The 24,051-nt window shown below is 37.6% G+C and overlaps 3 protein-coding genes across 3 annotated transcripts; 1 reads left to right on the plus strand and 2 right to left on the minus strand.

Moving 5' to 3' along the window:
• Nucleotides 1-455: 455 nt before the first annotated feature.
• On the minus strand, nucleotides 456-16,079 carry odf2b (outer dense fiber of sperm tails 2b). The gene is made up of 17 exons (XM_008417788.3): nucleotides 15,760-16,079; nucleotides 15,138-15,248; nucleotides 13,848-13,978; nucleotides 12,825-12,954; nucleotides 11,963-12,094; nucleotides 9,538-9,612; nucleotides 9,393-9,464; nucleotides 9,169-9,285; nucleotides 7,839-8,033; nucleotides 7,261-7,370; nucleotides 5,653-5,788; nucleotides 5,466-5,576; nucleotides 4,182-4,445; nucleotides 3,075-3,175; nucleotides 2,055-2,217; nucleotides 799-924; nucleotides 456-727 (listed from the first exon to the last, which is right to left on the minus strand). The coding sequence occupies exons 1-17, from the start codon at nucleotides 15,865-15,867 to the stop codon at nucleotides 560-562; spliced, it is 2,250 nt and encodes a 749-aa protein (XP_008416010.1). The 5' UTR covers nucleotides 15,868-16,079; the 3' UTR covers nucleotides 456-559.
• A 143-nt stretch (nucleotides 16,080-16,222) lies between these two features.
• LOC145552861 (protein cereblon) lies at nucleotides 16,223-17,747 on the plus strand. Its single transcript, XM_081610901.1, has 2 exons — nucleotides 16,223-17,224; nucleotides 17,494-17,747. Exons 1-2 carry the CDS (start codon nucleotides 16,810-16,812, stop codon nucleotides 17,646-17,648), a joined length of 570 nt encoding a protein of 189 aa, XP_081467027.1. The 5' UTR covers nucleotides 16,223-16,809; the 3' UTR covers nucleotides 17,649-17,747.
• A 113-nt stretch (nucleotides 17,748-17,860) lies between these two features.
• Nucleotides 17,861-22,893, minus strand: seta (SET nuclear proto-oncogene a). The gene is made up of 8 exons (XM_008417786.3): nucleotides 22,604-22,893; nucleotides 21,626-21,683; nucleotides 19,932-20,074; nucleotides 19,740-19,843; nucleotides 19,543-19,656; nucleotides 19,283-19,453; nucleotides 18,624-18,755; nucleotides 17,861-18,544 (listed from the first exon to the last, which is right to left on the minus strand). The coding sequence occupies exons 1-8, from the start codon at nucleotides 22,674-22,676 to the stop codon at nucleotides 18,521-18,523; spliced, it is 819 nt and encodes a 272-aa protein (XP_008416008.1). The 5' UTR covers nucleotides 22,677-22,893; the 3' UTR covers nucleotides 17,861-18,520.
• Nucleotides 22,894-24,051: the final 1,158 nt, after the last annotated feature.

Genomic DNA, 24,051 nt, shown 5'->3' on the forward strand with positions numbered 1-24,051 from the left:
TTTTATGTATGGATGTTACATTAAATACAAACAAATGTATGCCACAAGTTACATTTTTCATTTGTAAAAAGACATTTAAGCCATCTGTCCTTTTCCTTTTTTACTCATTTTTTTCTGTATTTTGTGTTGATTTATTACACAGAATTCCAGTAAGAAACACTAAACTCTGAATGAAAAAATGATGCACTGAAAAGGCACTTTTACTAAGAAAGTAAAACATTAAAAGTATAAAAAAGTAAATAATCAGTAAAACCAATGCATTTATTTCAAATGTAGATCAATAACATGTAAAATGATTTTTATTGACTGAAGAGTTTTCAGAATCTATTGATATTTTTTGAGTAGATTTGAAGTTAAACAGCAAAAGTTTCAGCTTAAAAAAAGTTTGAAGATACAAGTTTTCACTTCTAGACACATAAAACAAAACATTAAATAAATAAAACAAGCATCAAGACTTCTTTAAGACAATTTTATGTCTGAGGACAACAAGTAATGTTCAGACCTTCGCATTTTGAAAACATTTGAGCAATGTCACAATAAATGTGAATTCATTTGTGCTCTATTGCTCCGGGAGCGTATTAGTGGTGCTCAGCAGGCAGTCTCCGTAGACATTTCCATACGAGTTTCTCAGGAACTGAACGTAGCTCTGCAAACTGCGGTTTGTGGAGTCCGACTGGTCCAGTCGCTCCCTCAAGTTCTGAAGCTGAGAATGGAAGCGACGCTCCATCTGGAGACAGAAAACACATTTTAATCCCATCGAAGGCTGCAGACAGGCGTGATGATCGACGAGCGACGTACGTCCTCCTTGCTGCGCTGCAGCTGATTCAGCTCCAATTTGGCCCGACTCAGCTGGTTCTGCAGCTCCAATGATCTGGACTGTGACGCTTTCTCTTTGGCCAGAAGTCGCTGTATGCTGTCGTCCACCTGCAAGTTTTGTGATCAGTTTCCTTTTCAGCTATATTTCTATTGGAAAATTGAGCTAATTATATCTATCAAACTAAGCAAGAAATTCAAACCAGAAGAGAAGAAAATAAATGCTTTAAACTGATCCTGTTAAACTCTGTAAGTCTTTATAACTCTGCTGTTTTTTGCACATCCTAAATGTTTGCAGTTTTTTAAACTTCTTGTAAATATTCTGTAGTTTTTTTTATCCTTTTATCATTACTGTAAAGGGTGCTGTAAGAAATGTTACACAATAAAAAAATTACCAGCAGTAATCTGAGTTATTTAGCCTGTTGTAAAAGAAAAACATGGAGCTAATTTTTCAGTCATATCTTCAATGTTAATTTATAAATGAGAGTTTCAAATTAAATATTTAATTAACAAACTAGCATATTTGAAACTAAATATTTATCTCTGAACTAAATATTTAGGTTTCAGCTAAATATTCAGATTCCTAGTTGAATATTTAGTTTAATATTAATAATAAGCTAAATATTTAGCTTGAAGCTTAATATTTAGCTGTAAAGCAAATATTTAGCTCTGAGCTAACTATTTAGTTTGACAGCTAAATATTTAGCTAACTAAATAAGTTAAATACTTAGCTCTAAACTAGTTAGCGCTGAGCTTGACATTTAGTTTGGGGCTAAATATTTAGTTGGTGAACCTGACATTTACCATATAAATCAAATATTCATCCAGAAACTCTGTCATAAATTAATAACTTGGTGAAAGTACGACTGAAAAATGAACCACCATTTTGTTTCTCTTACACAGGCTAAAAAAATCCAAATTATTGCTGTTAAATTTTTAATGTATAGCTTTGCAAACAGAACCACATATTACTGTATAGTCTCTCATTCTTATTTAACCTCAACCTGCTGCTGTGATATCTCTTATAATCTATTAAAAGCACAGATTAAATGACCTGTATATTTATGAGCAGTCACATAATCAAATTTCATATTTATACTTTAACAAAGACCAGCCATGTTTGTTGTTGGTTGGATAAGTGTGATGCCACACGGTCACCCAGAGCTGAAAGCAAACTGAGAACTAAACCCAAGCCTGATCTTCACAAGGAGAAAAGGAGGACAGGTCTTTCTGTTTCTGACCTGTCTTTGAGTGTTTCCCAGCGTTTCCTGCAGCTGCTGGGACACGACGGAGCACTCGTGTGTTTTCTCCTCCAGCTGCTGCTGCAGGCTGCGGATGCCTCCTTCCTTCATGCTGACAGCCTGAGACATCTCTCTGTTTTCTGCATTCATATCCTCCAGCTTCCTACAATGAACACACAGGCACAGCAAAGTGCTTCACGACAGAACCGGGAGGCATAATTCAGACTCAGTGCAGTTTTTGTTCCAGTTTCACTTCATTTCATCTAAAATATATGGATTTTATTGTTAAATCCTGAAATATATTATCTAAACGAAAGTGTGAACTCATCTGATTTGTTTACAGGGAACCTATTATTATTATTATTGTTTTGTACTTCCATTTGGGTCTCTACTGCTTCTAAAAACAGCTTAAGCGCTTAAAAAAAAACATCCAGCTGTTTTTTGACAATAAGTTAATATATTTTGGTGTCAGGAAAACGAGCCCTTTCAAAAGACTCCCAAATGTAATGTCACAAAAACAAACACTTAACACGGCTTCATCTCACTTTTTAACTTTGGTTATACACTCTATAGAGATGCACCAAAATGAAAATTTGCTCCAAAATATCTGATGTTTATGTTGTTGTTATGGCTGAAAACCCAAATTTACAGATATTAAACCAACTCGATTGGTCAGTTGGTTTTACTGCTGTAAGCGCTGATTTTGAGCAAAGGAAAATGCAACGAACATGTTTTGAATAGGCCGTAGACTTATCTATCCTCGCCTGTTCAAGGAAGCATGAAAGGTCACCTTTAACCACTCAATAAATCTGTTTTTATTTATGTGTTGAAGTTTAAGGGTGTGCTGTGGTGGCGCAGGGGTTAAGCACAACCCACATATGGAGGCCTTAGTCCTCGATGCAGCTGTCGCAGGTTCGATTCCCGACCTTGGCGACCTTTGCTGCATGTCAATTAACTATCAAATAAAGGCCACTAGAGTCAAAAATAAAAAAATAAAGCGTTGAAGTTAAAGAAAAATACCTCTCTAGGTTTTTAATTTTCTCCTTCAGGACGTTGTTTTCCTCCTGGAGCAGCAGATTCCTCTGCTGAACCGTTTCCAGCTGAGCACCTTGGTGCTCCACCTGCAGACAGTCACAGAGAAACTGTTAAATTCCCCAAAACGCTCATTTATTCACGCTTCCTTCGCTTTGAGTTGCTAACCGTACTCATTCCTTCATGACTTATGATTGATATATTAATATTGCTGTTATGTGACTGATATTTACCAATGGGATGTAACTTACTGAGAAGCTTGAACACCTGACTGGTTTGAGAACAAAACACTACTTTAACAAATCTTCCCCCAATTTAAATAACACTGATTAACTTTAAAAAATATAAGCCAGCTTTTATTTCAATTGCACAGATCAATAAGTCATTGGTAAACTGGGAATAATAAATATTTATCACAGTGAAACAAGCCAAAATAATTGTGTTACAGTAAATTATCTTCCTGTTCAAATTAAATCCTTAACACAATATACAAAAAAATTACCAAATAAAATCTCTAAAAAAATTTCTCTCTAACTTTTCTGGCATTTAAAATAATATTGGTGATTCTAACTAACCTAAAACAAAAACGTTTTAGTCAGATTTAACTTCAGATGGCAATAAAAAAAATTTCCTGTCTTTTTATTAAGTGTATGAAACGTTCTGGTTTCAACTATAAATAATGTTTTCCAAATTTAGGCTTTTAATCAGACATTAGATTGATTAAATATAATTAAAATCCCTAAACAAATTGGCAGGCAGTGTCCTTCACCTGGTAACCCCAGTGAGGCCCGGCCCGGCACAGCCCGGCCCGGCCGGTTACTATGCAACCACAGCTGAACTCCGCCCGTCACCTAGCAACACTAAGCTTCTTTGAACTTTGCTACCAAACTGCAGCTTGAATATCAAGCACTTTCAAGGACTTTTTTCAGAAATCAAGCACTTTCCAAACCTTAAAAACACCTAAACAAAATGCTAGCATTTTCAAGGATTTCCAGCACCCTGCAGAAGGATGAGATGATGTTGAGAAAATGTTCTGCTGAGTCTAAAAGCCGATAAGAGTGACCTGGATGATGCGTTAGCAGCCAGGCAGATCACCTTGTGTCTGACTTCGGACAGGACAGCGTGGTGCTCCAGGTTCCTCCTCTCGTATTTGTCGGCGTCGTCCTGAGCTTCTCGGAGCTGCTGCTCGGTCCGCCTCAGTTTCTCCGGCAGCACCTCGAGCTCCTGCACCCGGTCCAGCAGCTCCCGTTTCACCTGATCCTTCTCCTTCTCCAGGCTCACCCTCTGCTCCCAGGCCTCCCTCTGTGTCGTCTCCAGCTTCTGACAGTACTCCTCTGACTGCAGGCGAGCCTGGTGAACCTGAACCGCAACCCAACAGTACCACAGATCATTTTCACATCCTGTTTGGAGGATTTTCTGATTTACCTTCGTGGAGCGACGTTTACCAAGGTTATTACAGCTAAATAAAACTAACAAAGTAACAAAAACTGAAATTGGGAAAACATTTTTGTTAAATTTATTAATGACACTTCTATAACTTATTTATTTATTTATTAGGCTTCTTGATCTGGGACTTAAGTACAAACCACAAGCAAACGACAGCGAAATGGTATGACAATCAAAAAAATCCTTGAAATCTTACATAAATAAAAGCACATTCTTTATAAAAGTTACATACTGCAGCTTTAATGGGGAAAACTATAAAACTGGAACTAGATTATCCGTTCATAAAACTAAATGGATATGTAACATCCTTCATTTTCATGAATCTATTCGTTAGCCTTTTGAACTGATGTGTAATGGGTTTTTTTTAAGGCTCTAGTGGCCTTTATTTGAAGGCAGTCCGACAGGAAGGAAGGTTATGGGAGAGGGGGGAAGACACACGGCAAATGTCACTAGGCCAGGAATCGAACCTTCGACCATTGGCACGAGGACTAAGGCCTCAACACATGGGTTGTGCTCTGCCCCTGCGCCACCACAGCACCCCAAATGTATTTTCTTTCTCCCACACAAGCAGTTTAGGGCAAATTATGGTTCTATATAATCCTCCTAGTTCGCAAAATGGCAACAGCAAAAGTTGGGATAAAACATCAGAGTCAGTTGGATGCTCAAATATAATTAAATACATTTTTGGAAAATGGCACCTTCTTTACCCAATCAATGTGTATGTAATAACAAGACAATACTTTGACTATTTTGAAATTAAAAAACTGAAACTACTACTATGGCTAACAAAATCTAAACTAAACATCTAATAATACTACAAACACACTCTAAAATACAATTAAAACTAACTGAATTAGACGAAAAGTCTCTATGAAATTAAACTAAACTATAATGAAAAACCCAAAGCTATTAAAAGCCTGATGTTTGCTTCACCTTCTGCTTGTATTTCTCCACCAGGTTCTCAGACTTTTTCACTGATGATTTCAGCTCACGAGCCTCAGATTGGAGTCCCTTTAATTTATCGTCAGTCGACGCCAGCTCTCTCTGATCGTAAAGTGAAAGCAGATTAAACCACAGTCCATGTTTTTAACTTTTCCTTCTGTTTTCCATGTGAAGCTACCCTGAGCGTTTGGTTCTCCAGCATGGTGGAGGCGTTCTCTGCGTTGAGGTGCTGAAGCTGATTCCTGAGCTCCTCTCTCTCGGCCCGATTCTTCTCCTCCACTGAGCGAAGCCGGGAGTTCAGATCGCTGAGCTTCCTGACACGCAAACATATTCATGTTCAGCCATATTTTCACCAAGATGTCAGCATTTACCGCTTTTCTCCATCCAAAACGTCTCTTTTCTTGATGTGTTTGTCTTTCACAAACAAAAAGAAAATGCATTTAAACACGAGATTTAATCAATGTAATTTTAGGCTGCATTTCTGGTTTAAATACTGCAAATAAACTCCACAAGCGCCACAAGAAATTTCTTTGAGACAAATAAAGCTTTTTCTCAAAGCTTGAGTTTCCATATCTCATAAACAAAAAGCAAAAGAAAAAACACCAACCAGCCACTCCCTTCAGAAAGCTGTATTCTCTGGGTTTCATTTGACTTTTTGCAAATTTACTTTTAAAACTATTTGTTGAAACTTTGCACATCATGAAGTCCAATTAGTTAAAAGTTAAGTTCAATAAGATTATCCATCCATCCATTTTCTTTACACCGTTGTCCCTTAGTGGGGTCAGGAGGGTTGCTGGTGCCCATCTCCAGCTAACGTTCCGGGCGAGAGGCGGGGTCACCTGGACAGGTCGCCAGTCTGTCGCAGGGCTTCAATAAGATTAAATTAAGTTAAATAAGGTAAGCTATATTACTCCAAGTTAAGCCAAGATTAGTTAAATGAGTTAAGATAAATAAGTGGCGCAGTTGGTAGAGCTGTTGCCTTGAAGCAAGAAGGTTCTGGGTTCGATTCCCGGCCCCGGTCTTTCTGCATGGAGTTTGCATGTTCTCCCTGTGCATGGTGGGTTTTCTCCGGGTACTCCGGTTTCCTCCCACAGTCCAAAACATGACTGTCAGGTTAATTGGCCTCTTCAAATTGTCCCTAGGTGTGAGTGTGTCTGCATGGTTGTTTGTCCTGTGTGTCTCTGTGTTGCCCTGCGACAGACTGGCCACCTGTCCAGGGTGAACCTGCCTCTCGCCCGGTACGCTAGCTGGAGATGGGGACCAGCACCTCCCGACCCCACCGAGGGACAAGGGTGTAAGAAAATGGATGGATGGGATGGATGGAAGTTACCCTATGTTAATTTAAATAAGTCAAGTTAATTGGATTAGAAAAGTTCAATAAGATAAGTTGAATAATATAAGTTAAGGTGAGGTAGAGCTGACATGAACTGAAAGCCCAAATTGATAGAAAATGTAAAACATATTTGACAAACAAGATGGCCACCCTGGGCGCACTGAAATCATGCCGTACGGAAACCCAGGGAGCACATTGGTGAAAAATAAAATCAATTTATCGCCCAGCCCTATCATGTAGTTAAAAATAATAAGCTGTAACAAAAAAACACAAGTTTGATCTGACAAAATCTGACTGAAGTGTTTGTAGACGTTCCAACTCATAAATGAAATAATTTGTTATTATTATCACTGTTTCATCAAATTAATGTAGCTGGAATACCAACAGATCCAACTATAAGAACATAAATCAGTGGGATTCTTTATATATAAGTTTAATTTTTTCTTTGCTCACTGTTTGACAAGCGAGATCTCTTCCTCCCGGTGCCGTTTCTCAGCTGCTTCTATCGAGTGGCGGTGACACCAGTCTTTGGACGCGGACACAGCGAGAGACAGCTCCATCTCCTTCAAGACAAAACACATCATGTGATGTTTAAATCATATTTGCTTTTTTATGCAAGTTCTGCATCTTTGATCTGTTCGTTTAAAGAAACGATGACTGAAGCCGTCATCATCACCACTGGACACGTTGCTTCAATCAAAATCTGTTTTGGTTCACCAGGTTTCTGCACTAAAACAAGAACTCTGGTTCCTTTTTGATCCAACTGAGAAAATGTTAAAATATAAATGTACAGGGAAGCAAATTAAAATGTTGGTTTTTCTGACCGTCTGTGTCCAGAATGTGTGCGGTCTGCATAGATAACTTCCTTTTTCTGATCGGTGGCACTTTTTTATTATTTAAAAAGTGTAATTTCTATCACTAACATTATTTCTTGATGCTCTCATGGAACCAACAGTTGAAAAAAATAGTAGAAATTGAGGAAACAGAAACCTAGAAGTACCTCTAGAATACCATTGAGCCCCGTCTCTGACCTTCTCCTGTAGTTTCTTTTCCAGCTGCCTCACTGCCTCCTGAGCGCGGTCGGCGTGCAGCGTGATCATACTGAGCGACTCCCGCTCTTCTTTCCGCTGCTTGTCAACCTCCGCCTTCTTCATCTTCAGAATCTCCAGCTCGTCTTGGAGTTCTCTGAGCTGCTCCATCTGACGCTCCTGACTCTGCTGCATCTTCTACCTCACCAAAAGATCGCATGGCAGAAGATAATAAATTGGTTAAAATAGTTAATTTTCTCCTTCGTTAGGATCAGAATCAGCTTGAACTTTGCAAGACAAGAACCTCTGATCCTGTGTCTTTCCTCTAAAAAGAGGCTCCATATAATCTAAGAGGAGAAAGTTAGAGAAAGGTGTTGCTCATTAAATATAGGGGTGAATCAGATTAATCGCGATTTATTGTGATTACTGAAATAATCATCAACTAATTTAGAAATCAATTAATGGTTAACTGGAGTATACAGATTCTAAAAAGGCTATTTACTATAAAAAATAAATTAAGCCAAGACTATACAAACCATATTTACCATATATTTTGCATATAAGATTAAAAAAAACCTTAATATATAAGGATATTTTAGCCAAAAGCTCTCAGGCATTATAGTTTTACCCATCCTTCCATAACACAGAGACCTACCGTACATTTTTCCTATGCTTAAATTACAAAAAAGCATTCAATTTAACATTGTTTTGTGTCAGATGCATTGAATACCAACTTAAATAGAAAATTATGGTTTTCTCACATTAATAAACATATACATATTATAAGAGATAAAACAAGAACCTCTTAGGTTACTGAGTAAAAGACTAAAAGATGAAGATAATAAATAACTAAAACCCTTAATTCCCCATGAAGACGGAGATGTTCATACATAATTGGTATGATTTTTTTTCCCAATCTTCTGCGTTATGTCTTCCGCTTTACTAGCATATTATCCTTGTCTTAGTAGCACATCAATAATTTTTTGAATAAGGTCCATTAAGTTGAAACTTAAGGGGCTTATCAAGTTTTTATATTTAAAAACAGAAGCGCATGAAGTGCTTTTTTCATCCCACAATGGACTATGAACCACTTTTCTTTCCAGTTCCGTTATGGCCCGCCGCCATCTTTGTTTCTGTACCAATGGCTCTATTGATCAGCGGTGCCCTCTGCTGGATGGCGGCCAAACTACAACACTAAACCAAAGTCTAACAGCATAATCAGCTGGAAATCATTTTAATCTAATAAACCACTAATCGACAATTAGTCGTACATTGATTAATTGTTTGTATCCCTACTCTGAAGCGTATTGTTGTAAAATCTGCGTTCCCTAACCTGGATCTGAGCGGCCAGGCGGACCTTTTCCGCCTCGGATTCCTCCAGCTGGTTCACCAGGTGACTGTGGGTTGAGTCCAGGATCCTTGAAAGCTCTTCTGTCGTCTTAAAGTTGTCCTGCGTTGACAGCGGCAAAGCTGTAAAAACCTGTGGCGTAACTTACCAGAGGCCTTTACGATGTTATCAGAAACTTCAGGTTTCCTGGTGGTGAAGCAATTACAAACCTTTTCAAAGTCCAGATGCTCGGCGAGCTTTGAAACTTGTTTCTCCTTGTTTGAGAGTTTAGCAGCAAGTCTCTGCGAAATAAGGAGTGAAACAGTTACTGGTGAAGGAGAGGGACAATTAGAGGAGGAAGTGTTTGTAACTCACCATGTTTTCTGTTTCAGTGTCAGCCAGCTTCTTTCTCAAGGTGTCTCTCTCTTTCGGCCAGACCAGCAACTGTTTCTGTGGACACCACAACACTTTCTGTAACACCTTCTAAGAAGATTATTGTTTATATTTAAAAGCTACATAATCTCCATGTGAATACAGAGCTTTTGCACAAGGGCTGAAATGATTAATTGTATTAATTGAAATAATCTGCAACTAATTTAGACCAGCACTTTACTTTTAATAAGGCACTTTTGTTGCAAAAAATAAGTACTGCTTAGCCATATTTTGAAAGGGGAAAGTTAGAGAAAGGTGATGCTGATTAAATGTATTTATTAAATGTAGCGTTGAAACGATTAATCAGATTAATCGCGATTAATCAATTATTGAGATAATCATTAACTAATTTAGTAATCAATTAATAATTAACTAAAGTACACAGGCTTTAAGAGGAACATTTATTGAAAGAAACAACATATTCAGAGCTATAATTAAGCCAAAATTGTGCAAAAAATATATACATTTTGCATTTAAGATAAAACATCTTTGTCTGTACATGTTTTAGCCAAAGCTCCTCAAGTGGTATAGTTTTAACCTATTTTCTAATAAAAAAAATGGAAATTAAATTTGTGTTTATTTTTAATGTATTTCTAGTATTGTATAAAAAGTCTTAAGTTGTTAAAAAGAAAATCTGCAAAATTTGACATATTTTTATCCGATTAATCAATTAATCATCAGAATAATCAATAGGTTAATCAATTGCAAAAATCATCGCCCTATTTTATACCTTCCTAAAGTTCACAGAAACCATCACAGGCAGTGGAAATTACTATCCGCCACTGACCAAATGCGGGTAAAAGTAAGAAGTGACGTGTGAATAGGAGCAACGCACCCGCCATTGTGGCGGGTTGATCATTTCAACAGAAAACAAACAAACAAACAAAAAAAGCTGCATTCAGTTTAAACTTCTGTCTGAGGGAGGACTGACCGTCTGGACTAAAAAGTGATGCATTTACTGCCCATATCTGGCGGCCTTGCGCAGTCATAATTTAACAAAAAACGTATATTAAAAATGATTTGCGTCGACTGCGACAGCCCATTGGTTGATTTTATTGACGGACATTGGGTTTATCCAATGAAATCCCTCGGTTCTCCTTGGCCCGCCTTCCCCTCTAAGGTTATAAATAGAGCCCTTTCAGCTAACGGTTAGCTGCTAACCGGAGTCCGAGAAAAATGAGAGAACGAGACGGAGCGGGTCAGAAAAACTACGACTAAAGCTAAAAAGCACATAAGCCCATTCAGAAAATGTGTCAAACTAGCCGATATGTTTACCACACAAACTTTGACCGCTGGAGCAGATTCAGTAGCGGGAAAAAAAACAGCCTGTGGAATTAATATTCCATATTAAGATATTTTAATAATAATAATAATTGTGAAATTCAATAGAAAACGGAATAAGTAAGGAAAAACAAATATCACAGAAAACGGCTAATGATACCATTTAAAATATTTTATAAATGGCTAGACACATCTTTAGTAAATACTATCAGGGGGAGTTGTATCCAAAATGTGGAAATCAACATATGATTGCAAGAATGTTTGAGTTGTGTACTTAAAGTTTGCTGTAGTAATTACTTCAAATGAAATTATTGCACTACAAGGTGTCCATGCTTATGTTAAATTATTATGTATAAGTACATGTGTAAACTTATTGTCAGTAAATTGGTTTTCATAGAGTTAAGAATAAATCATATGTTTTATATAATTTGCTTGTACTGGTGGGGTTTGTAATCGAAAGAAAGAAAAAAACTGGCTGGTGAAATGTTTGAGTGGCTGGTAAAAAAAACTTTCTCTACCAGCCTCTGTGGCTGGTAGAGAAAGTTTTTTTATTTCCACCCCTGGTTTTAACTAACTATTGAAATTTCTGTTTTTAAGCTATCCATCCAATTTCTTACACCCTTGTCCCTCAGGGGGGTCGGGAGGTGCTGGTGCCCATCTCCAGCTAGCGTACCGGGCGAGAGGCGGGGTCACCCTGGACAGGTCGCACGTCTGTCGCAGGGCAACACAGAGACACGCAGGACACACAACCATGCACACACACCTAGGGGCAATTTGGAGAGGCCAATTAACCTGACAGTCATGTTTTTGGACTGTGGGAGGAAACCGGAGTACCCGGAGAAAACCCACGCATGCACAGGGAGAACATGCAAACTCCATGCAGAAAGACCGGGGCCGGGAATCGAACCCAGAACCTTCTTGCTTCAAGGCAACAGCTCTACCAACTGCGCCACTGTGCAGCCATTTTTAAGCTAAACATTGTTAAATTGTCTCAATCTTTTTCCATTTTAAAAGCAGTTTGATGGGAGAAACAATAGTCAAAAATGAATTATTCTGCTTTTCTCGACCTCTCCTCTGCTTCTTGTACCTCCTTGACGCTCCAGTCCCTGAGGAGATCCCGAAGGCTGTGATTTGTTTGATCAAACATCGCTATTTTCTCCAGCAGCAGCTTCTGATGCCATCCCAGAGAAGTTGTGTGAAGCTTCGTCAGCCTCTTTTCCTGGAAAACAAAAGACCCGATGGGTTCACGCTGATCCCATCATTCAGAGCAGCGATTCCCTTGAGCACACTCCAGGTTTTCCAGGTACCCCCTTTTCACTCTGCTGTGCTAAGTCATGAAAATAAATCAAAACAACAACAAATGTTCTTCACTGCAATGCTGCATGGTTGGTTACATGTTTTCTTTCTATTCAGATTTTTGTCATTTCAAAGAACCTATTTGGTTCAGATAATAAAAATTACTTCGAAAAACAGGAAGGTTAGTCTCCTTAATCTTAAACTCCAACATGGCTGTCTTGCATGTGAAACATTATGATAGGAGAAAAGAAACAAAACAAAACAAAAGCGGATTATTTGGGCCAAATAATCTGTGGACCCAATATTTTCATCTGCTGTGTTTGAAACTAGTTTTATGGCTCTGCTAGATCCGAGTTCTGGATTTAGCATTTATTTTATACAATAAGATCAGCTGCATGAGAATTTTCAATAGATATGGATAATAAAGGATAGCCCACTTAAAAACATAAACAACAAATTATTATTACTTTCAAAGTTTTTTTTTATTTTTTTAACAGTGGTGCTTAAAAACTTACAGCAGAACTGCTAAAACCACCCTTTTTTTACTGCCTTTATAGTCAATAAGCATTTCTTATTTGGCTTTATAGGAGCTGCAGTGTTGGTGGGGCTCAGAGCTGCAGGTTGCAGCCCCGTTAGGTTGGAGTAAAGCTTACCTTAGCAAGTCTGTCAATGGTTTCCTTCAAACCTGTCAGCTGATTAGCCACAGCTACACCATCGATTTCTGCCTCTACAAGTGTCCTGAGGAGCACATCTGCATTTATTTGACGATCGCAAGCCTCCGACCTTTGAATGAAATAAACAGAGTTCAGGTCATTACGATTACTTGTAGATGAATGGCTTATTAGATTATAATTAGTTCCAATCGATAAACTAACGATGACCGCAGCTTAGATCTTATTTCCATCCAGAAGAGGGCGCCGCTGGTCATCCTTAAGCAGAGCCATTGTGATGTAGAAACAAAGATGGCGGCCATACCAGAACTGGACATTTTTGTTTTGTTTGTTTGTTTTTATTTATTAAACAAACAGTAAACAAAGACTCGCTGAGGTACAAATAACATTGCAACATAGGTATGAAAAAAAGAAACAAAACATGGGGCTAAGACTATAAAGACAAACACGTAACAGTACGGCAAATAAATAAAAATAGAGCAAGATTTAAAACAAAAGAAAAGTAAAGATACTGGCAGCTACTTTTATTGCATAAACAGATTTCAAACGTTTCAGCGAGGTGTAATACAGTTTAAATTGGTTAAGAAAAAAATCTAAACAAGGGGTAGAACCTCTCCATTTACAGCAGTGTATATAATATTTAACAAGCAAGAAGACAAAATTTACCACGTCAGATATGTGACTATCAAGGTCATCAACATAGTATAATATATGGTCATCAACATAGTATAATATATGGTCATCAACATAGTATAATATATGGTGAATATCTGGGACGTCTTCAATTTTAAGGGACAACCAGTCCATAATGTCTCTCCATAGTTTAAAAGAAAAGGGATAGGTAAAAAAGAGACGATTAAGGGATTCTTCTGGACATTCACAAAAGGTACAACATGTTGACTCAAATTCAAATTTTTTGTGCAGAGTTAAATTTTTTACTAATTTTGGATTGTGTATTGGAGCTTTACAGATAAACTGAATTGAATTGAATCTATAATTCCTTACGTCTTTGAAGCGCCTTGTTCCCTCAGCAGGACTCTGAGGTCTTCAGAAACTGCATGCAGCTCTTCCTCCTGCTGCCCTGCAACTCGCTGATTCCTGATCCCACTGTCTGACTGGATCTGCGATCTGCTGGTCTGATCAAATGACAAAAACAGAAAACATGTTCAAAAAGAACTGAAGCACACAGATGTTCTTGATTCTGTTGTTAAAGCAGATCTGAAATCAGATGTCTGAGGTTAAATGCCAACATTTAAAATACAAAATCACCAGAGTAAAACTGAATCATGTATACTTTGTTTTTGTAAGTTAACCAGTCTCTAAGAGTATATAATTAGCAATCAGTGACTTGTTTCCTTCTCGTAAAAATAAAGCGACAGAGAGGCGTATTTCTTATAGCCAGAAGATTTAACTAGCACTCAAGGTATCTTCCCACCACTCACAGTTCATTGTTAAACTGCAACAAAGAATGCATCTTGCTGTCACCGAGTCTTCATAAATAAAAAATATTAAACAGTATCTATGATGTACAGTATGGTTGTTTCAGAGGAATGACAGGAAAAAGTCTTTTAAATCTTCAAAAACAGAAAATTCAATAAATTTTTTTTAAATCTGTTGTTTTTTTCAGCTGTGCACTCTTTGGGTTTCCATAGTTCCTAGTGACATTAGCCCAACCAAGAAATAGCCATCTTTTATAACAAGCATGTTTTACAGCTTCAATTTATTTCGATTTTGAAATTAGAAGGAATTATTGAAATAAAAGCCTTTTTATTATATTTTTTTGTTATTTATATGTATATTTTTTTTAGTTTTTCCATTTGATTAAAATTGGAAATCGAATCTTGTTTAAACCATATCTCCCAGCCCTAAGTGTTTTGCCAACATGTGAAGTTAGCAAAACTCTGCTGGACCTTTGTGCATTGGTCAGATGAGACCAAGTTTTTCTGAAACAGACACTGCAGCTGGGTCAGGAGTGAAAGAAACACAGTATATAAGGTTAAGCATCTTCAGTTCACTGCAAGGGATGGTGAAGGATCTGTGATGCTGTGGGTCTATTTGTCAGCTAAAGCTCTTGGAAAGAAAGAAGCTTTTTACACATCGTTTCCCAGTGAGGCAAATAGATGCGTCCAGCTTATATACAAATAAAAGACCCTTTCTAACAATTTTGGGTTTTCAATCAACTCCTTTTTAAACCATTTTAAGAACTGGGAAAGACTAAGTATATTTTCTTTTCTCTAGGTATAATTTTAGTTGCTAGACTGTAACTTTAGCATAAAATGAACACCATGAAGCAACCTGAGACTTGGTGATGCCAATATTCCTCTTGCACGAGTGTATTCCTGGAGGAATCCAGGGCGTCCGGATCTTTGGCCTGCTTTCATCGCGTTTGACCGAAGCATCAGTTCCCTAAATCCAAAAGGAAAAAGTGCTAAAGTTAAATTAAAATTTAAAATACTTTATAAATCGCAAAGAGAAATTAAATGTTGCTATAACTCGTAGTAATTCAAAGTTCTTCAGAGACTTATTGTAGCTGGTGATGGCTGTTGGCAGGAAAGGTCTCCTGTAGCGGTCTGTATTACAGTGAATTTGAAGAAGCTTCTAACTGAAGGCAACGTTTTTCTAATACATTCTCATGAAGAGTCCATAATTTTCTTGATTTTATCTAAAATTATTCCTTACACAATTGAATTATCATTGGGTTTTTCCCCTTTTTTCCTCAAAAAACTAAATTCTGTCGTGCTTTCAATTAATAATTGAATTTTTCGTCTGACTGGAAGTAAAATCCTGATCCTTTTAAACAGAAAATTATTGAAATAATGGGTAAAGAATGAGTTTTTAAAATATTTTGTCTTCTCTAAATTAATTTATAAGTAGAACTTTAAAACCTTTTACGTTCCCTTTCCAGAAAAGAACTAACCGGTGATGTTCTGCTGGGATTCCTCCTCATATGAACATGGATAGGTGTGCTATCCGCTACGTGGACGTGAATCGGTGGCGGAGCTGGTGGTGAACCTCTAGTTTTCATCCTTCAGAAGTTTTACCGCGACATTTAGGCCAAGAATAAGCAAATCAAAACCAAAAACCCTCCAGACATAAACACTGTAAATGGTTTAAGCAATTTAGATCGCGTCAGCTTCCTGTCTCCAGGAAAAATCTCAACTTCTGTGAGGAGCAGAATGGTTGCTACAAATAACGAACGAGTGCTCCGATTGGCTGATTTTCAAGATCCCGTTTTGTGATTGGTGAAGAAGTGTTTCAAGTAAGCGTTGCTCGGGTAACTACTAGAAGAAAAATGCATTCATTCTGTGTTCTTGAACCTATGAAGAAATTGAAAACTTTTTAATGAGCAAAAAAAGAGAGAAGAAAATAGTTTAACACTCAAAATAGAAATAATAAACATACAAGGAAATCAATCAGATGTTAACAGGTAGTTATTTTAGACTTTTCTTTCGTACTTAGGTGACGAAAGAAAATGTTTTAATAAAAATTGGTTCTTAAACGTATCACAAGAGAACCGTTAAAATGACTTATTGTCAAAAGTCTAGTCTAACCTACAAAAACGTTGGTTAAAAATTCACAAATAATCATAGTACATTTTCTAAGCAAAAATAATTATTGTAACGTTTGGATCACAAGGAAACGACTGCACTTCCCTTTTATTTAACTTGACTTCCGTCTGTTAGTTAAATATGAACGGGAAGCTAATGCTAATTAGCTTAATATGCTGACCAGCGTAGCATTTGCTTAACAAGCTAATTTATCAGCTATTGCTCAGTCCTTTAAACGTTAAGTCTCAATGTTGTGTTTATCAGTGAATGGTGCTTTCATACAACATACTGAATGATAAATATGATTTTCAACATATGACATGTCTCATTTTCAAACCATTACATCAGATAGAAACGCTGCTAGCGTCAAAAGCTAACTAGCTTTATTGTTAGCTTTTTGGTCAGACTGTGAAACAGCCATGAGGTCATCGAGCCGCCTGCTGCTCGGAGTGCAGTGGGACAACTTTTTTCACTTCATCGTCTTTGCGCTCCTGTTTTTCCACCTCTCACACTCGTGTGCTGCCGACCCACCGGAGCACGGAACTAGCACCGACACGCTAATATTATGTAGAGCATGTGGACACGAAGTGGCGTTCGGCACGGACATCCACTTCGTCCCCAGCCGCATGGCACTATCCAGCCGCAACGACACGTCAGTGGGTGGTAGAAGGATCCACATCCAGCTCTTCGAGAACCCCCAGGGATTCCAGTTCGATGTGATAGTGTTTAAAAAAGCGGACGTTATTAAGCACTGGCCGGCCGACAGCCACTTCTCCTGGTACCCAGGGTTCTCATGGACCATAGCTACCTGCCCTAGGTGTAAAAATCATTTAGGTAGGTATTTCGACTTAAAAATGTAAACTATTAAGTGCGTTAAAAATATGCAAACATGGGACTGTAGTTTCTAAGCAAAACTTTGTTGTACAAGAATCAAATTTGCAATGCATTAACTTTCCATAGTGTAAAACCTCAAATAGTCAGTGTAGATCCATTTTCTTCACTTGTATAAATATTCCATGGTTGCGTTTGCAAATCAGGACTTAAATTTGTCAGTATTCTAATCAAGCTCATTACTACAATGTGCATCTCCTTTTTCACTTCAGGTTGGGGCTTCCAGCCAAACAGTTGGCCTGAGACCGTCACAAGCAAGAAGTTTGAAGAGTCTGAAAACACCTTTTTGGCTTTAATCGCCCACAGAATATTGAGAGAAGACTTTGCATCAAGTCTGCTAATGACTCCAAAATCCTTTACAAGCTGATGAACTTGACTCGAGGTTTTTCCATTTTTGGTGCCTTCAAGTACATTTTCAAAAATAAAATTGCATCCCTCCTTTCGCTTGAAGACTCCCACACTTGCATACAGTTTTGTTTTATTATTGTAACAAAGCAAGCTTTACACCTTTAATTTGAAACAATTCTTGAGTGTAAAAACTTCTGTCGGAACCAATGAAGCAGCAGAAGGGGGCCAAAATTTATAAGTTTTTTTTCTCAGTTTTTTTCTTTATTAAAAATGTCATTTCAAATCTTGTGGATATCTGTAAAACAATACAATGAAAAAACAAAAGTCCCATAGAAATGGTGTCAAAATAACCACTCTCCCCAATAACCAATACACTCCTGCCCCTCCCCAGCTTACCCCCACCCCCCAATCCCAAACATTACAAGTCAAAGGAATGAGCTGGTACTCGATAACCACACGGGAGAAAAAATAAAAATAAAGGGTACTATGCCCCTTCTTAGAAAAAAAAAAATATATTGAAAGGTCTGCTAGCACTAGGTCACTACACCATGGCTTCAGCTGATTAACCACACAACCTTGAATAGGAGGAACTCTGTGTGTCTTCATTCTACTGAGGATACTGTGCTGATTCTATTTTTTTTTTATTATCATTTTTGAGATGTCATCAGGGATGGTAATCACAATTCAGGGCAAAGAGCCATTGGCCTTGGATGAGTCAAAGGGGAACATATGGCATCAGCAGGTGAGGAGGCTTCAGAATGGAAAGTGAAGCACATACTGATAAAAGTAAATAAAAAAAAGCCAAAAAACAAAACAAAAACAACTTTTGCTCCCAAACATGAGTGGAAAAATTAACAGGGAAGGTCGAGGGTCTTGCAGGTGATATAGTTCTTAGTCGTCTTCTCCCTCATCCTCCTGAAACAATGAAGCATCACAAGATGAATGTTAAGAAATTAAAACTTTGCTAAAAGTTTCCACAATGTTAGCGCTTTACCTCTCCTTCTTCTCCTTCATCCTCTTCATCATCCTCTCCATCTTCATCCCCCTCCTCATCAATGTCCTCCAGACCCTCCTCGTCCTCTTCATCCTCCTCACCTTCACCCTCTTCATCATCCATGTCTGGAACCTAAAAATAAACATTTTTGCTTAGCCAACAACTCAAATTTAAGACTTTAAGACCATTATGAATGGGATTTAAATGTACAAAAAAGAAAATTGCAAATAAATCATATTAGTTGCAACTAAAGTAATTGACACATCCAATCAACTTACATTTACTCATTATGGAAGTAAAAAAAAAAAAAAAAAAGAACCTAGGAAGCTTGCTCATTAGCGGCTAGTTAGCGGTAGCTACGACTTGAGTCAGAATGCAAAGTTTTGTAAGGTCCTCCAAGAAAACTACATAACATGAGATTAAATAATCATGCCAAAATAAAAGACCTGCATTTAACATATTTAAGCCCAATGTTTTTCCCCAATTAATTTAAGGCTTTAATATTAAAATAAATTAATTTAAGAATTTGCAGCCACCATGCTAGCATGTTCTTATTTTGTCAAACTAAAACAAAACTTCAACAAAAATACGAACTGAACTGCCATCCAACAGCGACTCATTTATGCTAGTTTCCATCATTAGGTTTGTGGTAAACATACCAGGTAGTACTGCAGGGGGTTTGGCCAGATGTCATCTTTGATCACCTCCCCAAGCTCGTCAGCACCGGCATCAGCATGGTCTGTGAACCAAGTGAAGAAACTCTCAGGTTCTTCATGTTGCCTCTTCCTGCCGGCCTTGTTCTGTGTCTGACTGGACCGCTTGGTGAGATCCTGCACACACAGGAGGAATCAGAGATTTTACAAGTCTACTTCACATAAAACTCGAGTTTGGCTGAAAATGCTACACAAAGCACACTTACCTTTCCTGATTTCCATTTGATTTCTGTCGACTTTGAAGATGGGTCTCCACTCTCGTTCAGATGGAACTCTTTGGAAAGTACTTTGTTTTCAAAGTACGGATTTTCATCAAAATACTGAAACAAGAGTAGAGTCGAGTATGAGCATAATACACACGTTAAGCTTCAATAATACACAGACAAAACATTTAGTCACTTACAAAATCTATTCTGTAGCCTGACTTGATGTCTTCAAACTCTGTCACCTCCACTCGGCTCAGGTAGTGAAGCGCCTCTTCATCCTCCTCACCCAGTAGAGCAGATACTGTTGAGATAAACGTCAATTTTTAACCCACGAAGCTGAAATTGTGATCAAATTGGGGCGGGGGAATTTTTTTTCCTGGATAACTCACCTTGTGGATGGTTGACAAACGTGGTGACCCAGAAGTTGGGGATTTTGGCGATCAGCTCTGACCTCTTCTGAAAGAATGGCTGACGGAGTTTGTTGTATTTCTGTTCTACTTTCAGGATCTCCTCACTGGCCTGCTCATTCAACCTGGGGAAATAAAAAGAAATGGATATTATAAATCTGGACAGGCGCTCTCCCAAATAACCAGTAATTAAATTGATATTTGTCAACATAAAAAGAAGCAAGAATTGCACCACTGGAAGCTGAAACACTCCAATAATTTATACCTGCTACAGGTAGTTATTTATTTCAAATTTTATTCAAACAAAACAAGAAATCTTTTCTAAAAAGTTACTAAAAAGCAGACAAATCATTTTAGAGGAGGAAGGAGAGTATTTTTTAAATATGTATATCAAAACAAATAATTTTATTTGTATAAAGGGAATTTTACAGGGGTTAAAATTAATTGAAGAAAAAAAACATTTATTAGAAAATGAGCCCAAAATTCTGCTGCAAGTAAAAAATTTTTGAAGAAAATGTCAAATGTCTGCTTACAATTTTAATTTTGTATCATAATTCATAAATATTTATCAGTAGTGATAATATGCACCATTTCCCCAGAAAATAACTCATTCTTTCCACAACAAACTTTTCAATTTAAGTCAACTATTTATGGTTAAAAGGACAATTTAAAATGCATAAAATAAGAACAATTTCATCTTGTATGTTTATGGTATAAAACCATACAAAGTACTAGATTAAAAGTTTATCAAGTGCTTGAATATTAATAACTCAGACCATGTTCGACAGGTGTAGGAAAAGTTTATTTCATATTAAATCTTGCACAAAATGCAATGACTGAAAAGAAATTGTACAGAAAAAAATGCACTACTCACATTTTTGCCTTTAGATGATCAATTTGAGCATTGGACATACCATTAGCGTAAAATTAGGTATGATGCCAATTAGATCCACTAGGCAAATAATGGATAATCCTGTGATAATGTGTATTGATGCTGCTGTTCCTCAAACAAGACTGAAATGGAGTCTAAATATTTTTTGGAACAACCATTTCTTTTTTTCTTGATTTAACGAGAGCTAAATACTACAGAGGTCTTTTGCTACAATATAAAAATTTGTTTCACCAATTGAATTTGAGCATATATTTAATTTGTTTTCATGTTGCAATGTTTCAAATACAGATAAATACTAAGATCTCTTTACTGTACTGTCCTTGATGCATTTAATTCCTGCTTCATGACAGAAAAAAAATGTAGACTTCTACAATACATTTATTCATTATTTTTCAATGTATATTTTTGGAATCTTAAATCAGTTCAATGTTGTGTAATTGATTTCTACTCTTAATATTGATATTACGCATCTCCAGTTCTTAATAGCTGAGTGTCGCCAAAAAGCTTCAAACCCAAAATAGAAATAACTTAGAATTTTGGTCACATTAAGTCTATTTCAGTAAATCATAAGCAGAATACATTAGTAAGCCTGAATATATTTTTTATTGCACAACTTGGCTCAGAATTAAGATTTAATAAGTTTACAAGCTTCCATGACCCACATGTAGTTCACACTTTGACCACTAGATCGGCACCAAATCACTTCATTTATAAAAACCAATATTCACAACAAAACTGGTGTGAAGGGTTTAAGCAGTTGTAACAATAATAAATAGACCCCTACCTGTCAATTTCATTTTGAACTTCATCAATGTGTTCAATAGCTTCTTGCTGCTCTTTCTCTGTGGAAAAAACACACGCACACAAAAAACAGTGAGTGAATTTCAAAATGGGACTAGACGCCATTCAGTTTATGTAATCAAAGCTACAGCTCATTTTTTTTAATAGTCAAAGTATAAGTAGTATTAGTAAGAAGTGAGTCGGAGTATTTAACATGCAACAGTATGGAGTCGACGCGGGACTCTGACAGTGTAAGCGGCCAATGGCTGCAGCGCTCCTCGTTCAGGCTTCTTGCCGTTTCCTGCCGGCTGCTGCCTTCAGGGCCGCGTGGTTTAAATGTGGGACAGCAGACTGTTCACACAGCCGCAGTAGCGTGAGCGACCGAGCTAGGATGTATGCCAGAATATTCACCCCACTCATACCCAATAAAAAAAAATAAACACCATTAACACGACTGAGTCCTACAAACAGCAGCCATTATGCAGTAACTGGGAGGTTTTTAACTAGCGGTGATTTAAATGCGTTAACAAAACAATGTCGTCTGCTAGCGTTAGGTAAGACTACAACAACAACACGAGCGGGCTAGATGCTAATGCAAACCAATCGTAGAAATTAAACTAAACATTAAAGTGAGCACACTTTCTTATGGTTTCAAGCATATTCCGCGATTAATACCGAGAAGTGATTGTTTCAAATGGGTCGCTCGTTATCCGTCGATATAGCGGCTATATACCCCGGCTAACATGGCCTCTGTGCCAGCAGCAAACAACGGAGGAGTACGGGCATGCTAAAGCACGCTAGCCCCTGAAAATACGCAGCTGCCGTTTCTGTAAGCAGCAAAGGCGCTCCGGTGGCGTTAAGCAGAAGCACAGCAACATTTTCATCAAATCCAGACTAATTAAACAGCATCTTGTGTTCATGCAAACAATATTTGAGAAGAAAGTGAAAATGGCGCTGAACAGGAGGCCGCCATTCCCCTTACCGGAGGTCTCGTCCGCTCCGTCATGGTTCGAGTTCAGCTCCTTTTTACTCACTTTCGTCGCCGTGGCAGACATTTTCTTTCTTTTCGCACGTCGAGAGTGACTTAAAGACGCGTGAGGAGAAAAAACCGATGGCGGATCTGTATCTCCTAGAACAGGAGAGCGTTAATTCGCTGTGGAGTTCAGCGTGGAAGAGCCAAAAACGTGCTGCTGCTTTCAACACAATGTAGCTGCCGAAGAAGAGCGAGGAAGTCACAGGCAGCCTTTCATTACGAACGCGCCGCGCCGAATGGAGCGGAGGAGCAGCTCCGCCTCTCAAAGTAGGTCTCACTACTCCACTCCAATTCGCTCATTTACCCCCATCTCCACTCTTAAAACAACACAGAACACAATCAGAACCTCCAATTATTACTTTTTACAACTTCGACGAGATAAATAATTTAACCTTGTTGAAACTGAAATTCACCTAGGCCGGGCCAAATCTACTGTTGGACCGACTCGCACTTGCGCACTTATAAAAAAAAAAAAGAGGAAAAAAATGTCAGTCGAAGTGGGGGCCTTGTTCTTCGTGGTCAGCCCTAATTAGCACATCAAACTCGAAAATTACGTTTAATTAGGACGTTTTCTGTTCATGTTCTGTCCAGTAAGCCGTTGAAATTTGTCAGAATATGCTAAAATAAGGCCGTTTCTAATAATAGCCTAACTGTTGGGGGGCTAATGAAGAAGTCCTGAGATTTTGTGCTTTTCTTACATAGCTAAATACGAAGTAAACATGCAAAATACATTGTTGAGACTTTTTAACCTCAAACCATTTATTTTGTAAGTACATTTAACCCATCTGTATTTATGTAAACATTAATTATAGTTGTCTATAACTAATTTATACATTATCTATAACTAATACTCACTACCACTACTTCAGCCTATTTTTTACTCAAGTAAAAAGTAGCAATAGTAGTAAAATTTTGTATAAATGCCACGCAAGTACTCAGTAACTGATCAGATCATCTGATTTAATATTTAGAAATGATAGATGGATAGACAAAACTCTAAATTGATTAGTACATTCTGGTATTTTATAAAACAAAATTATACAAACAAAAAATAACAAATCCAGGCAAAGAAGCATTTCAAATCACGCTAGTTAAATATAAAACTTATAAAAGTAATTATTATGTTAGAACAGGTTTCTGTCCAAGAAATTATTCTGTACGTTATCTCTCTATACTCCATCCATCCATCCATCCATCCATCCATCCATCCATCCATCCATCCATCCATCCATCCATCCATCCCTTCTTTTTATTTTAGGTATGCATATTTTTCATAACACTTGCAGCACATCAGTTTCCCTATTGACATCCCAGAAAATAATCTGAGATTTTTATTGTTTCTTCTATTAATCAGTAATTTCTGCCTTGGTATGTCTTCTGTCAATTGTGTCTCCTCA

The sequence above is a fragment of the Poecilia reticulata genome, chromosome 9, assembly GCF_904066995.2.
Source record: "Poecilia reticulata chromosome 9, P_reticulata-male-v2, whole genome shotgun sequence".
NCBI lineage: Eukaryota > Metazoa > Chordata > Actinopteri > Cyprinodontiformes > Poeciliidae > Poecilia > Poecilia reticulata.

Coding starts and splice junctions, on each gene's coding strand:
- LOC145552861 (XM_081610901.1), top strand. CDS start 16,810: ATGAGGTCATCGAGCCGCCTGCTGCTCGGAGTGCAGTGGGACAACTTT. Junction 17,225..17,493: donor TAGGTGTAAAAATCATTTAG/GTAGGTATTTCG, acceptor TTTTCACTTCAG/GTTGGGGCTTCCAGCCAAAC.
- odf2b (XM_008417788.3), bottom strand. CDS start 15,867: ATGAAAACTAGAGGTTCACCACCAGCTCCGCCACCGATTCACGTCCAC. Junction 8,034..9,168: donor GCCTGGCCGCTCAGATCCAG/GTTAGGGAACGC, acceptor TTGGTGAGGTAG/AAGATGCAGCAGAGTCAGGA. Junction 4,446..5,465: donor TGGAGAAATACAAGCAGAAG/GTGAAGCAAACA, acceptor GTTGCGGTTCAG/GTTCACCAGGCTCGCCTGCA.
- seta (XM_008417786.3), bottom strand. CDS start 22,676: ATGTCTGCCACGGCGACGAAAGTGAGTAAAAAGGAGCTGAACTCGAAC. Junction 19,844..19,931: donor GTTTGTCAACCATCCACAAG/GTGAGTTATCCA, acceptor TTATCTCAACAG/TATCTGCTCTACTGGGTGAG. Junction 19,454..19,542: donor TCAAATGGAAATCAGGAAAG/GTAAGTGTGCTT, acceptor CTGTGTGTGCAG/GATCTCACCAAGCGGTCCAG.